This window comes from Cetorhinus maximus, chromosome 1 (assembly GCF_964194155.1).
Source record: "Cetorhinus maximus chromosome 1, sCetMax3.hap1.1, whole genome shotgun sequence".
Lineage (NCBI taxonomy): Eukaryota > Metazoa > Chordata > Chondrichthyes > Lamniformes > Cetorhinidae > Cetorhinus > Cetorhinus maximus.
The window spans coordinates 211637291-211652585 of NC_135879.1; the positions used below are offsets into that span (position 1 = coordinate 211637291).

At 43.3% G+C, this 15295-nt stretch overlaps 1 protein-coding gene across 1 annotated transcript in view; it reads right to left on the reverse strand.

Moving 5' to 3' along the window:
- Window positions 1-438: 438 nt before the first annotated feature.
- The window catches only part of LOC144686862 (endothelial lipase-like), a 40621-nt gene continuing 25764 nt past the window's right edge, over window positions 439-15295 (reverse strand). The window contains exons 7-10 of the mRNA XM_078552657.1: window positions 13373-13493; window positions 10797-11024; window positions 2935-3039; window positions 439-967 (exon numbers count right to left, since the gene is read on the reverse strand). Of these exons, the coding sequence (XP_078408783.1) occupies window positions 955-967; window positions 2935-3039; window positions 10797-11024; window positions 13373-13493 (467 nt within the window). The 3' untranslated portion in view covers window positions 439-954. The remainder of the gene's footprint in view (window positions 968-2934; window positions 3040-10796; window positions 11025-13372; window positions 13494-15295) is intronic.

Consider the following 15295-nt stretch of genomic DNA (forward strand, 5'->3'; position numbering starts at 1 on the left):
CACTTTGGGATGTCCTAAGGGAAAGGCATCATATAAATGCAAGTCTTTCTCCTGTTTTCCCTTAGACACATCGCCAAACCACTAAAAGCCCACTACCTGATTTTGTGATTTTCAGCTGGGTCTGCAAAGGAGACCAGAGCCTGCTGCATCCTGGCACTATTAAAACTGGCCTCAGCCCATTAGCCAGCGCTTCTCCTAAGTAGCTACCCCTGCTGACAGTATATGTAACATGCTCATTAAGAAGTGTATCGGGCTCCACTGTTAGCCCTGCCCAGTCAAATAAGCTTCTAACTGTTATGAGTTGGGCCAATGAACTGCTGCTTGGGGAAGATATTGAAGTACTATTGATGCTCGTAGAACCAGGAAGAGTCAGATTCTGCGGGACAGAAGGTGTCGAACTTAGCACACATTTTCATTCATTCATTCTATTCTTTCCAATTATTACAGAAAAATAATTTTATTTTCAAATATACAGCACTTTGATATATAAATAGCATTTAACAAATGTAAGTCCATCATGTACAAAAATGTAGCAGTACAATATATACAAATAGGGCTATGAAACTGACTTTTTTGTTTAAATTATCAGCAGTATAAAAATCAATGTGGCTTATAGCATTAGAGTGTCATTGCAGTTGAAGCTACGGCTGGTGCAGAATGTTTGTTGGCTTCGCAAAAGGAAAAAAGTACAAATGTAACTTGGGAACTCTTAGTCCATGAACATCACAGTCAAAGCTCAAGATGCCTCTTCTTATTATGAAATACAGCGCACTCAACAAGGCCAGTAGAGTAAACAAAGTAACCGGACAGCAGGAATAATCTTTCTTGAGATACGGCTGCCGCAACTCTTCCAAGATGTCTTCCAGCAAAAAATCAACTACGGGACCAGGAAGGTTAGACTTCAAAGTCCCTTGAACATGCTGTAGCATATCTCCAAAGATCACTGCGACAATGTTAAGAGTGCAAACTGAAAACAATGAACAGGGAAAAAAATGTTTAATGGGCAATATGAAATCGAGTCAAGCTCACAAAAACAATTTGATAACAAGCAAAAACTACTAGATCCAATAAACCAACCTAAATTGAAATCAACTCTATCTACTAGTCCTCTCACTTTACCCCTCTGTCCCTTCAGTCTCCAAAAGCAATTATTTCTTCAACCCATTTATGTTAATTGCCTCTTGGCGTTCGTGATAACTTATTTGGCAAGTCTTTACATTTTGTTTTAAAATAATTCCATCTATTCCTTCTTCCAATTCCTGATTCCCAATTTTAATTGTATATCCTGGTATTTAATCCTTCTCCAGAGTGTTATAATACTGCCTTTGAAACTGCACATTATAGGGAGTTGTTGCTGTGAAGAGGTTTGTTTTTCAAGTTGTGTTACATCTCTTATCTCTCCCACTAGGCACCATAATATCCCCCAGTCAAGTGGAGGATGAAAACTGTTTCTTCTGTTCTTGAGCTTAGTTCTGGACATCACATCTCAGGAAGGAAATATTGACCTTGGAGAGGGTGCAGGGCAAATTTACCAATATGATACCGGCATGTAAAGGATTAAATCATGAAGTCAGGTTTCCAGTATTTGCAGTATTTCGCTTGTGCATAACCTTAGTTCGCATTCCCTAGAGTTGAGTAGGTTCAGGGTGATCTAATCAAGGTGTTTAAAATAAAGGAATTTGATAGGGTATGTACACAAATGTTTTCCTCAAGTAGGGAATCCAGGATAAGAGAGCAAAATCTTAAAATTAGAGCTAGACCATTTAAGAATGAAATCAGAAAGGAATTTTTCACAATTTTTCTAGCAGAAATGTGGAATTCACTTCCATAAAAGGCTGTGGAAGCTAGGAAAATTGACATTTTCAAGATTGTGATTGACAGGCTTTTACAGCCATCAGGAAAGATCAAAGGTGATAAACTGGAGTTGAGGTATACAGATCAGTCCTTGTCTAAGTGAATGCCAAAACAGGGTCGAGGGACTGAATAGCCTATCCTGTTCCTATGGGCTGGATTTTATGGAGGCATCCGGGATCTCGCCAGCTGCCTGGACAGCTGGCAAGAGGTACGTGTTGCCTCCTCTGGGAAGGCCCGTCAATATTAAATGCCACACAGGTACTTAAGTAGCCAGCGGTGGGCCTTTCCTGGGATCCAAGACCCCAGAGATGGAATTCTTGCCTAGAGAGCTGCCGGCCCTTGAGAGGGGATGACGTTATGATGGATGGTGCCAGCATCAAACTGGCCTTTTGGGGACAGTAAAAACTGCTGGGGATTCTCAGCAGGTCGGACAGTAACTGTGGAGAGAAACAGAGTTAACAGTGTTTCAGGTCGATGACCCTCCATCAGAGCTATTCACCAACTTGATACATTAACTCTGTTTCTTCCACAGATACTGCCTGACCTGCTAAGTATTTCCTGCAGTTTGTTTTTATTTCAGATCTCCAGCATCTGCAGTATTTTACTTTTGCTTTTGAGGAAATGTCTAACAGCATCAGGTAAGCAGACTGGATGGTGAAGTTCATCCACGGACAACAGTTCTGGAGCACCACATCCAAAGCTCACGGTGCCTGTTTGCAATAGATGGTGACCAACTAGAGTTCTGCTCACTTACTCCACTAACATTATGGGCAGCACCCTGAACATAAATAAAACATGAGCCTTAACGACCCTTACATGTTGTGCCCATGATAGAGTACTGATAATGCTTGCCAGCACCATTTTGGGGTTAATGCACGCCAATCATCTCTGCACTTGCATCAAGGGTAAAGTGTATTCAAAATGCTTACAGTCATGCATACTGAGGTAATAGATTTGCATATCGTGTTTTACATTATTAAGATGCAGGGCATCTTTACAACTTGCTTTACCCTACAAACAATTCCTGTAGGGGGCATTAATTGTGAACAAAAATGTTAAAAGTGAAGTGGTGCCCAGTACCTTGTCTTGTTTTTAACTGGCCAGCCATCCAGACATTTGGTGAATAATATTTCATTTCCCGGTGAAATTTTCATGGCTGAGGGATTGGTCGCACAAAAAGTATACCTGCAAATAAAAGCAGCTTGAATTTAATTTCAAAGAACTTTTTCCTCTGTCCTGCCTTTTATTTTTATTAGCTGATTCCCTCTCTCATCCTTCCTTCCCTCTAACTAAAAACTGCATTGTTTCCCCAGCAGGAAGAGTAGGTGAATATTTCAAGGCCCTGTCCATGAAGTCAGTGTCAATCTGTCAACAGACCAACAAGTGCACAACTGAATGACACTGTGGGCTCTTTTTATTGGATGAATTAAATGCTCATCATTTCGGCTACATGGTGTCAGCATCAAGCACTCTCAGGTCAGGTACTCAGCTGGGCCCCAACAACGCAACTCAGCTTAATCTTAGGAGAGCTTCTCTATCGCACCACGATGTTATTTATATTTTATGCACCAGTTATCTTTTGTTCTTAGTGCCAGACAAAGAGCCTTCTGAGGGATGAGGTTGAGATTTCCCGAACCCTCTTTACATAGGATCCTGACAGCCAGAAGACAGGGGAACATTTCATCTCATTCTGCCAGGTTGGCTATGAGCCCAAAAGACATAAACAAGATTTTGATGCAGGCATGCAGCAGGAACTGAAAATTTTGATGCAATGCAGACACATCTTCCACCTCTTTTCACTATTTTTAACTGGTTTACTGTGATTATTTATATCAAAAACCCAATAATTCATTGTAAACCCTTCAACATCACAAATGCAATTCTGTATAGAATCTAGCAGGTGTCTCCCAGCGTTGTTCACTGAGAGTCAGATTATTTCATACTAACAGAAGCATCAGATCATGTAGCCCACAATTTATTATTCTGTTGGGACTGTGTTTTAGTTGACCTGTGCCTTAAAGCCACAAAATCCAATCACCAAAAGACCCCGAGGTCAGAGTTTAATTGTTATTCGGTAAAGGTCTGCAGATTAGAAGAAACTTGTGCATTTCTGGCTTTAGGTCAGGAAATAAATGTAATGACTGCCTTTTTTTCTCTTTTTCATTTGTTTTTGACACTTCACATTATGAGGTGTAAAGTGTGCCAGATACTGTTAAAACTTTTAAAACATACTGTTGTCTCCCTTGAGAGTGTAAAGAAAAATGCCTTTGAATGTCCCAGATTGAACTAAACTGTTCACTACCTCTAGCTTCTTATTTGACCCAGAACTGATCCTCCAATCCTCTTCATCATAAAGACTGCAGATTTCTACCTCCATGAATTAGCCTATTTCAGCCCCTGACCCAGTCCATCTGATGCTGAAATCCCCATTCATGCTTTTGTCACCGGTCAACTCAGCTAATCCAATGCTCCTCTAACAGCTTCTCATCCTCTACACTCTGTAAACTTCAATTCATCCAAAACAATACTGTCCACATTCTATCCCATACCAAATCCCACTCACTCCTGTGCTTGACCTACATTGGCTCCTGGCTTCCTAGCACCTCAAGTTTGATGTTCTCATTTACAAATTTAAACCTTTCCCCTCCCTATTTCTGGAACCTCTTCCGGACAGGGAATACAGTTGGTGGCAGGGAACAGACATTGAGGCTTTAGTCTTTCCAATGTTTAGTTGGAGGAATTTACAACTCAACCAAGACTAAATACCAGGCAAGTAGTCTGACAGCACACATGAAATGATAAAGTTGGCAGTGTGGTAGAGCTGGGAGTCATAAGTATACATTTGGAAGCTGACTTTATGCCTGTGGATCATGTTGACAAGGGGCAGCATGTAGATAAATCCTTAGAGAATTACCATGATGACGTGTTATGGATGGGAAGAGAAAGCATCACCAAAGATGCTTTACAATTGGATGGTTACAATCGGACAGATAAGAGTAAAAGCAAGTGAGGGCAGTTCCACCAAGCTGAACAATAGGGGAACAGCTTTGGAGGAGGATGGCAAGATCCGACTTGCAGAAGCAGAGAATTCGAGAGGATCTGGGGGAATATTGCAACACAATCATAATCAAAGAGAATCTCAGTCATAACTTTAGTCAAGGCTGCATTATTGCTGTGGGAGGGGCAGAAACATAATTGGAGGGATTCAAACAGAGTTATAGGAGAGATAATCTCAGATCTGGGTGAAGAAAACATGTTCAAGGACTTTGGAGAGGAATCAGATTGGAGATGGATGATAATTAGTAAGGACTGAGGGGTTGAGATGGGGTTTTTTTAAGTAGTATTCGTGTTCCAAATTATTATCAAGTGTCTAATCCAGTGAATGCATTGAAAACAAAGTTTACCCTGATTGTGAATCCATGACTGTGATTATAAGGCAGTAAGTAGGTGCTTGAAACAATTATTACAAAAGATAGAACTACCTATTAAAAAAGTTGGTGTGCAGGCTGATCGGGCCTTACAAATTCTCAGGGTCAGCACATGCAGCAAGCAGGAATCAAGAAAATAAAGCAGTAAGTCTGCACAGGAGGATTTTCATAGGCTGAATTTGATTGGAGGAAAAACTTGTGTAAAACTTGGAAGTTTGTAATCTATTAATGTAAATGGTAAGGATGCAATCCTCCCATTCCTATCCCCAGAGTTTCATGCAGAGTGAGTTCAGCTAAGCTGTCAAATGAAGAATGACTCATAGACGTTTACAGCACAGAAGGAGGCCATTTGGCCCATCGTATCCGAGCTGGCCAACAAAGATCTGACTACACTAATCCCATTTTCCAGCACTTGGGCCATAGCCCTGGAGGCTATGGCAACGCAAGTGAATATCTAAATACTTCTTGTATGTTACGAGAGCTTCTGACTCAACCTCCCTTTCAGGCAGTGAGTTCCAGACTCCCACCAGCCTCTGGGTGAAAAAATTTCTCCTCAACTCCCCTCTTAGCCTTCTACCTCTTACCTTAAATCTATGCCCCCTGGTTGAACCCCTCTACTAATGGAAAAAGTGCCTTCCTATTCACCCTACCTATGCCCCTCATAATCTTATACACCTCTATCAGGTCCCCTCTCAACCTTCGCTGCTCCAAGGAAAACAATCCCAGGCTATCCAAACTTTCTTCATAGCTCATGCCCTCCAGCCCAGGCAGCATCTTGGTAACTCTCCTCTGTACCCTCTCCAGTGCATTCACATCCTTCCTATAAAGTGGTTACCAGAACTGCATGCAGTACTCCAGTTGTGGCCTAACCAACATTTTATGCAGTTCCAGCATAACCTCCCTGCTCTTGTATTCTATGCCTCGGCTAATAAAGGCAAGTATCCCATATGCCTTCTTAACCACCTTGTCTACCTGCCCTGCTACCTTCAGGTGCCTTCAAGAACCCCTGATCTTCAGTACTTTCCAGGGTCATATCATTCATAGTGTAATCCCTTATCTTGTTAGCCCTTCCCAAGTGCATTAACTCACGCCTTTCTGGGTTGAATTCCATTTGCCAATGCTCTGCATACCTGACCATTCTATTGATATCCTCCTGCAATTTACGGCTATCCTCCTCACTATTTACCACCCTACCAATTTTCATGTCATCCGCGAACTTCTTGATCATGCCCCCTACATTTAAGTCCAAATCATTTATGTACACCACAAACAGCAAGGGCCCCAGCACTGAGCCCTGCAGAACCCCACTGGAAACAGACTTCCAGTCACAGAATTAAGACAGAACAGAACAGAATTGAGAATGTGTCCTTAAAGAAGTGGAAATGTCATGTTGTAAATTAACCCATTCTGTCCAGTTCTCACAAAAGCAGCATCAGCAAAGGATTTTCTATGCATTAAGAAAATCCAAGGTGGAAAATCAAGGGGGTGATTTTCCCCAGAGACTTGTGACAATAAAGAGCCTCGGCGTGGCCAAGGTGGCATCTTAAACTGAAACGCCAGATTTGCTCGTGTTTAGCACAAGACACCATCTTGATAAAGGAGTTGAAGTTTGCAATGCAACCGGATTGTTAAGCAGCTGATTGAAGCTTAAATTTCCTGCTTGCACACTCACTAATGAGGCTACACAGCATTTTGCTGGATAGTGTTTGACCAAAGACCCTCCCCTAATAGCGACCAGCTGATTGGTTGCTGAGGATTTTGAGCACAACTTAAAGGTATATCACCCTTTACTGTTCACTTGCTGCCAGAAGTTTGAAGAGGATCTTTGACATATGTTGGGAAACTTTCTGGGACACTTGGTCAAGACTTCACCAGCACTCTTATCAACTTTTATTCTGGAAATGCTCTGCAATCTTCACCTAAAAACAGCAAGTGCTGTGCTACTCTACCTTATAGGAGTCACCTGGTGAAAAGAAGTGTTTTGTCATCAGCATCTTTCTAGGTGACCTCTTGCTCTGCAGGAGGGAGGGAGGAGGACATGAGGTAAGGCTGTGCAGCACCATTTGCTGCAGAAAAAAAGGCAGACAAAGACAATGTGGATTTCTCCTCCTCCCCACCTATGGTGTCCACCTTAGGACACTAGGCAAGATCTAATTATGATAATTAGCAATTCAGCCCAAAACTATGCTAAAACCAGACTTTCAAACAGATGTGTATTACCAGCACAGCATCAAGCACTGGTGCCAAGTGCTGATTTCAACTCAGTGAGGATGTAGAAGGGAGCAACCCAAGTAGGAAAGCATATCTATAACTCAAGAGGAACATGAGAGAGATCAACAGAGGTGCACTGAGATTATAAATAAAAAAAATAAGAGGTTAGAAAGGACTGGGAACAAATCCACTCAATCAAGGAAAACAGCATAGCAAAATGACTTACAAAATTGTGGCAGCGAGGATTCGAATTGCAAAAAACAAAAAGGTGTTACAGTAACGTTTTTATCTGCCTTCTTGTAATTAAGTACACTATGTACCACAACTGGCAGAATGTGAATGAAGCCAAGGCCTTGTATAGTTACAGGAGCTCCAAGGTCATGGTGACAATAGGTGGGATCACAGTGTATTACAATCAGGCCAAGCCTCCCGTACACACAGCGCCATTCATCAATTTGAGTTGGGAAAGCAGCACCAAGCAAATACATAAATAATTCTGTTTCTTCACGTGCAAGCGTATTTAATAGGCAGAAATGGCCGTCTAAATCCAGAAAGAGCTACTCCATGAAAGTTCCGCCTATTATGTGAGCTGTTTCCCAAGCACCATGGAGCCAAAGAAAAACAGTAGCCCTTCCAGCAGACTCCCTTCATAACTCCGATAAGAGCATGGCAGAAAGGCTCCAAATTTAAACCCAGATCCCAGCTTTATGTGGAAGTTTCCTGGATGGCTTCTTAGTGTGCACCTGTTCCAAACAAGACCATCAATTCAGGACAGAGCTGGGACAGTGTAGAGGATTCCCTACAACAGGGATTCCCATATTTTCATTCCTCAGAAGGGTATGACACTTGGTCAGCAGTGGTACACCTGGTGAGGATACTGACCAACCAAGTGACAGAAGTGGGCCCCACCTGGGCATCTAGTCAGGATCATGCCCAGACAAATGGGAAAAGGTCATCTTTATCCCTCCGCTAAAATAAGTTAAATACCTCATAACCATCAAGTTGGGCCAGACTTTTCAACTTCTTGGAAATGGCGGGTGCCCCAGACTGCCCCTTCGTGGTACAGGCACCCACTAGTACATAGGGACCAATGTTCCCTTTAAAATTTAATTGCTGGGCGTGGCCTGCTTTTTTCAGCATGTGTTCCTTTAAGTGGTTTAGTGCAGCCTGTCCATGCATTATTTCTCCCAGACAAGGTCTGCGCATTACCCATCAGGCTACTGTGCAGCCACATGGCTTAGCAGGAACATTGATAGGGACGTTGGAGGAACAGTACCTCATCTTCAGACTAGGCACTTTACAGCCTTCCGGACTGAATATTGAGTTCAACAATTTTAGATCATGAACACTCTCCTCCATCCCCACCCCCTTTCTGATCCCCCTTTTTTTTCCCCCAATATTTTATATAGGTTTTTCTTTTCCCACCTATTTCCATTATTTTAAATGTATTTCCATCCATTGTTTTATCTCTACCTTTTAGCCTATTTCGATCCCTTCCCTTCACCCCACTCCACCCCCAATAGGGCTATCTGTACCTTGCTCGTCCTACTTTCTACCCTTAATTAGCACATTCCTTAGATAATATCACCACCTTCAACACCTCTTTGTCCTTTTGTCTATGACATCTTTTGGCTATCTCCACCTATCACTGGCCCTCTATCCAGCTCTACCTGTCGCCCCCCCACAACCACCCCCCCCACCTGCCCCCTTAAACCAGCTTATATTTCACCTCTTTTCTATTTTTACTTAGTTCTGTTGAAGAGTCATACGGACTCAAAACATTAACTGTGTTCCTCTCCGCAGATGCTGCCAGACTTGCTGAGTTTTTCCAGATATTTTTATTTTTGTTTTGGATTTCCAGCATCCGCAGTTTTTTGCTTTTACATTGATAGGGACCTTCTCCTGACCTGAAAACCTTTGGCAGTGTCAGTCATGGTGATCCTGGGTTGGTGCTCATCCTTGGATTGATCCCTCCACTGTGGAGGTTACAATACAAGAGCTGATTCTGCAATCTAGCACTCCCAATAGGGGGCAGAGCTTGCAGGGAGCATATCCCAGAAAGTTGGGTCGTAGTACTTTGATCTGAGAGCCCTTTGAGGGGTACTCACAGTGCAAAATAGGGACAATGGTAATGGCTAGATGACAAACAGGCCACAGTCTACCTGCTTCACATTCCACTATCCTGGTGGTTGCATGATGCTGCAATAATGGAGTTGTTGATTAATCATAGCAATCAATATCTATCAACTGAACTACAGCAGAGCAACCAGAAGCTGAGGAAAACTCCAGTGGTGAAAACCTTTGGGAGCCAGAGGTCCAATGTTGCATGTTCCTCCCAAGCATGCTATGCTTACCATATGTCATATCCAAGTAATTTAAGCACCGTAACCGAAACTCTTCTGAAAGAAACTTAACTAATTTGTATTTAAATGAGTCAATACTAACTGCTTCCACCAACTTCCTAGAATGCCAGTTCAATGGATTGAACACTTGATCATTGAAAGATTGGCTCCAATACTTGCTGGAAGGTATGGCTGTGGATGAAAACAGTTGAAGAACCTGGCAAGGTTAGACACTCGGGAGGTTCTGCCAAACTCAACAGCTGGACCCCATTAACAATTGTTCACTCCATTCCCGCCTGCTGACTGGTGAATTGAACAGCCTGGCTGGGGGGTTGGAAATACCAGCAGCAGGAAGCCGCACACGGTAGTCCCAGGTAATCTGGGGAGGCCCACGATTAGGAGGGTTGGAGGATGAGATCAGCAATCGGGACTGGTGGGATTTGGGAGGCCTGTAAGATCGCCAGGGCTGAGAGGGGAAGACTGCCAATCAAGGCTATGTGGGGTGGAGGGAGGGTAAGTGTTCAGGGTTACTGGTTGGGGGATGGGTGGTGCGGTAGGTTGGAGACCAGGCAAGGCCTGGGAAAGGTTGAAATCTCCTTTGAGTGGTTGCGGGAGAGTTTCCCTGCTCCTCATGGCCCACAGGGAGTACTGAAAAAAACCTCTGTGGAAATTCACTGCTTGTGCAACTGGCCTGAAGTTAATCAGTGGATGATTCTCATTAGGCTAGACACTTGACCTTAATCATAATTCTAAATATACGGTGGCGATAATCTTTTGGCGATAGTATAATTGGGCTAATAAAAGAATGACAGCCCATTACACTCAAATCCTTATGTTGGTTTTCATTAACTTTAATGGTAATAAAAATCATAGGAGGGGCATAACTGGCAGCCAATTCAGTAACATCCCCATTCACATTAGCACCAAAGGTTAAAATTACCCCAAGTATGTCCATACTTACTTCTTCTGCATTTCCCCAGACCTCACTCGAATCTTCCTTATTTCCAGCTCTTTCAAGTCTTCTGTTTCATTAGAACTTGACCCATACCACAGGCTTTTTAACTGTGCCCACAGTGACCAGGATGCTGAGGACCCTTCCCACATCAGTTTGATCCTAAGCAAGTCTCCAATGTCTTCCTCCAAGTAGACAAGGAAGGAATTTGTCCTGTTTGCAGCAACTTGCTCGGGCCTGTGAGAGAACTAAAATTAGACACACAAAGCACATTTCCAAACTTCACTGATCATCATACTGCTGCTCATCACAATCTTTGATAGTGAAAGCCCCAAAAATCTGATGCCTTCTATGGAGTGTGTGGCAAAAGGTCTCAAAATTAATCTGGGACCTGGACTCTGCTGCCAGGTTACCAGAGAAGGAGGTTAAACGTTCACCCAACTCATTCAGTAGGGTAGCAGCCAGGGAAGGGAACTCTCAGATGAGGCACTTCCTGAATGGAGCCTGGGTTCTGCTGGGTAGCTGGTAGATGGAGAGAAAGCAGGGTGCTTGGCACCTGGGGGGCCCAGGCCTGGATCTTGACTTGGGTCCACAGAGATTTCAACCTGCTATCCAGCCTGACGGGCCTCCTTTATGATGGGCTTGATAGATCCTTCCAAAACTAGAGAACAGACTGACCCACTGAGCAACTAACCATTGCCACTTCTCCTGTACCTCTTGCTCAACTGTGGGTCGAGTTGTGCCCATCAATACCCATCAGTTTCTTTTTAAATTAGGGAACCTTACTCGGCATGAGATACAGGTTTAGTGCCAGAGGTGCCCAGTGGACCACCTCTGTTGCTATGAGACACTATGTCCAACAAGAAAAGGGATTGAACCCGGCAAGGTTCTGTAATAAATAAATACAGAAAATGCTAGAAAAACTCAGCTGGTCTGGCAGCATCTGTGGAGAGAGAAACAGAGTTAATGTTTAAAATTCGTATGTCTCTTCTTCAGGGCTGAGTCATACGGAGTCGAAACATTAACTCTTTCTCTCTCCATAGATGCTGCCAAATTTTTCCAGCAGTTTTTATTTCAGATTTCCAGCATCTGCGGTATTTTGCTTTTATTTTAAGGTTCTGTATTACTTTACTTAAAGCATTTTACCCACTGAGCATCAAGGCTCTATTATACTGGCTCTATTTCAGTGATACCCTGAGAAACACCAGGCTACGTAATGCAAGTTTTAAGATCTAAGATCTTGTAGTCATTTCCTGGGCTTTTACTACCATAGAAGTAGATTGTTCTAATTTGTAAGACTAGTCGGACTCCTGGAATATAGTTGTATAAAACTCTAAACAGAATTTTTTTTTTTGTTCATGGGATGTGGGCTAGCATTTATTAGCCAATATTTACTCAAAGGGCATTTAAGAGTCAACCACATTGTGGTGGGTCTGGAGTCACATGCAGGCCAGACCAGGTAAGGACAGCAGATTTCCTTCCCTAAAGGGGATTAGTGAACCAGATGGAATTTTACAACAATCAGCAATGGTTTCATGGTCATCATCAGACATTTAATTTCAGGTTTTTTTTAAATTATTAAATTCAAGTTCCACCATGGTGAGATTTGAACCCAGGTTCCCCAGAGAATTACCCTGCATCTCTGGATTACCAGTCCAGTGACAATACCACTACACCACCACCTTCAGCCTTGGCTCAGTTGGTAGCACTCTCACCTCTGAATCAGAAGGTTGTGGGTTCCAGACCCACTCCTGAGACTTGAGCATAAAATCTAGGTTGGCATTGCAGTGCAGTACTGAGGGAGTCCTGGACTGTCAGAGGTGCTGCCCTTCAGAAAGGATGTTAAACTGAGATCCTGTCTGCCCTCTCAGGTGGATGTAAAAGATCCCATGCCACTACTTTGAAAAGAAGGTGTCCTGACCAATATTTATCCCTCAATCAACATCACTAAAACAGATTATCTGATTGTTATCTATTTGCTGTGTACACATTTCTGATGTATTTCCAACAGTAACTACACTTCAAATGTAGTATTGGTTGTAAAGTGCTTTGTGACCCCCACTGAGTTCATGGAAGAATGTATATATAAATACAAGTTCTTTCATTCACAAGGCCCAAGCTGTTTCCTGAAAACAATCATGCTCCAGTTAATTGATGGTGTTTGATATACAGCAGGGAAAACAGTCACTTTCTAAGTTAAAGCTCCACCATTCAGCTGGCTTTGAATGTTTCCACAAAAGCGAAAAAAAAACAAATTTAAATAAGAATTGTTGGAAGGATCTATTATTGAGAAATGTAGCAACAGACATATTAGAGTGGATTTTAACACTGCCAGCCCGGCAGAAGTCAGGTGGATGGACAGTTAAAAATACCTCAACAAATTGTCACCCTGCACCCCTCTCCGCAACTAGTTTCACTGCCTTATTCCCGTGGGATGCAATTTCAACCTGCTCTCACTTCTCCACCCCGACTAAACACACAAAAATTGCCCTTACTTCCAACTCACATTACAAACACACATTCCAGAAATGTCCACTCATCACCTCTCTATGATCTTTCAAACACATGCGATTTGCACTACATACATTTCGATACTGGTCTTCTTGCTGTCTGCACTGGTCCCGTACAAGTTAATGTACAACTTGGGGTTTGAATCTTGTATTTCCTCTGCACTGAACAAGTGCATTTTTAGCTGGTAATGAAAAACTGGAAAAAAAGTATAAAAAGTACTTTAACACATAGAGATATATAGATACATTTTCAAAGTCCCTATCCGATTCAGTTCTGGGAGCCAGGAACAAAGGTGCTAAAAATCTTTGTGGTTATTTTGTGATTGTTTTTCTCTTTGCAGCACGTATCCCAGTTGTTCAAAGTCAACAAGTTTGAATGCTTGGGTTGTTACATGCGTAAGTGGACTGGTAGGTCTTGGGTTGTGCCTCTTTTAACACAGGGTGAACTTCTGACTTGTATTGTGGGGACGGGGCAAGAAGCATTTGGGTGTTTCATAGAATTACCTGCTGTTCAGTTTTGGACTAAATAGTTTGTTTTTCGAAGGAGGTGCCTTGAAATTTTTTAGATTTTTTTTTATATTCATCCACCGGATGTGGGCTTCGCTGGCTGGGCCAGCATTTATTGCCCATTCCTAGTTGCCCTTGAGAAGGTGGTGGTGAGCTGCCTCCTTGAACCGCTGCAGCCCATGTGGTGTAGGTACACCCACAGTGCTGTTAGGGAGGGAGGTCCAGGATTTTGACCCAGCAACAGTGAAGGAACGGCAATATGTTTCCAAGTCAGGATGGTGAGTGACTTGGAGGGGAACTTCCTGGTGGCAGTGTTCCCATCTATCTGCTGCCCTTGTCCTTCTAGATGGTGGTGGCCGTGGGTTTGGAAGGTGCTGTCGAAGGAGCCTTGGTGAATTCCTGCAGTGCATCTTGTAGATGGTACACACTGCTGCTACTGTGTGTTGGTGATGGAGGGAGTGAATGTTTGTGGATGTGGTGCCAATCGAGCAGGCTGCTTTGTCCTAGATTGTGTCAAGTTTCTTAAGTGTTTTGGGAGCTGCACACATCCAGGCAAGTGGGGAGTATTCCATTACACTCCTGACGTGTGCCTTGTAGATGGTGGCCAGGCTTTGGAGAGTCAGGAGGTGAGTTACTTGTCACACAATTCCTAGCCTCTGAGCTGCTCTTGTAGCCATTGTAGTATTTATATGGCTAGTCCAGTTCAGTTTCTGGTTAATGGTAACCCCCAGGGTGTTAATAATGGGGGATTCAGCAATGGTAATGCCATTGAACATCAAGGGGCGATGGTTGGATTCTCTCTTGTTGGAGATGGTCATTGCCTGGCACTTGTGTGATGCAAATGTTACTTGCCACTTGTCAGCCCAAGCCTGGATATTGTCCAGGTGTTCCTGCATTTGGACATGGACTGCTTCATTATCTGAGGAGTCACGAATGGTGCTGAACATTGTGCAATCATCAGCAAACACTCCCACTTCTGACCTTATGATGGAAGGAAGGTCATTGTTGAAGCAGCTGAAGATGGTTGGGCTGAGGACACTACCCTGAGGAACTCCTGCATTGATGTCCTGGAGCTGAGATGACTGACCTCCAACAACCACAGCCATCTTCCTTTGTGCTAGGTATGACTCCAGCTAGCAGAGAGTTTTCCCCCTGCTTCCCATTGACTCCAGTTTTGCTAGGGCTCCTTGATGCCACACTCCATCAAATGCTGCCTTGATGTCAAGGGCAGTCACTCTCACCTCACCTCGGGAGTTCAGCTCTTTTGTCCATGTTTGAACCAAGGCTGTAATGAGGTCAGGAGCTGAGTGGCCCTGGCAGAACCCAAACTGGGCGTCAGTGAACAGGTTATTGCTAAGCAAGTGCTGCTTGATAGCACTGTTGATGACCCCTACCATTACTTTACTAATGATGGAGAGTAGGCTGATGGGGCTGTAATTAGGCAGGTTGGATTTGTCCTGCTTTTTGTGTGCAGGACACACCTGGGCAATT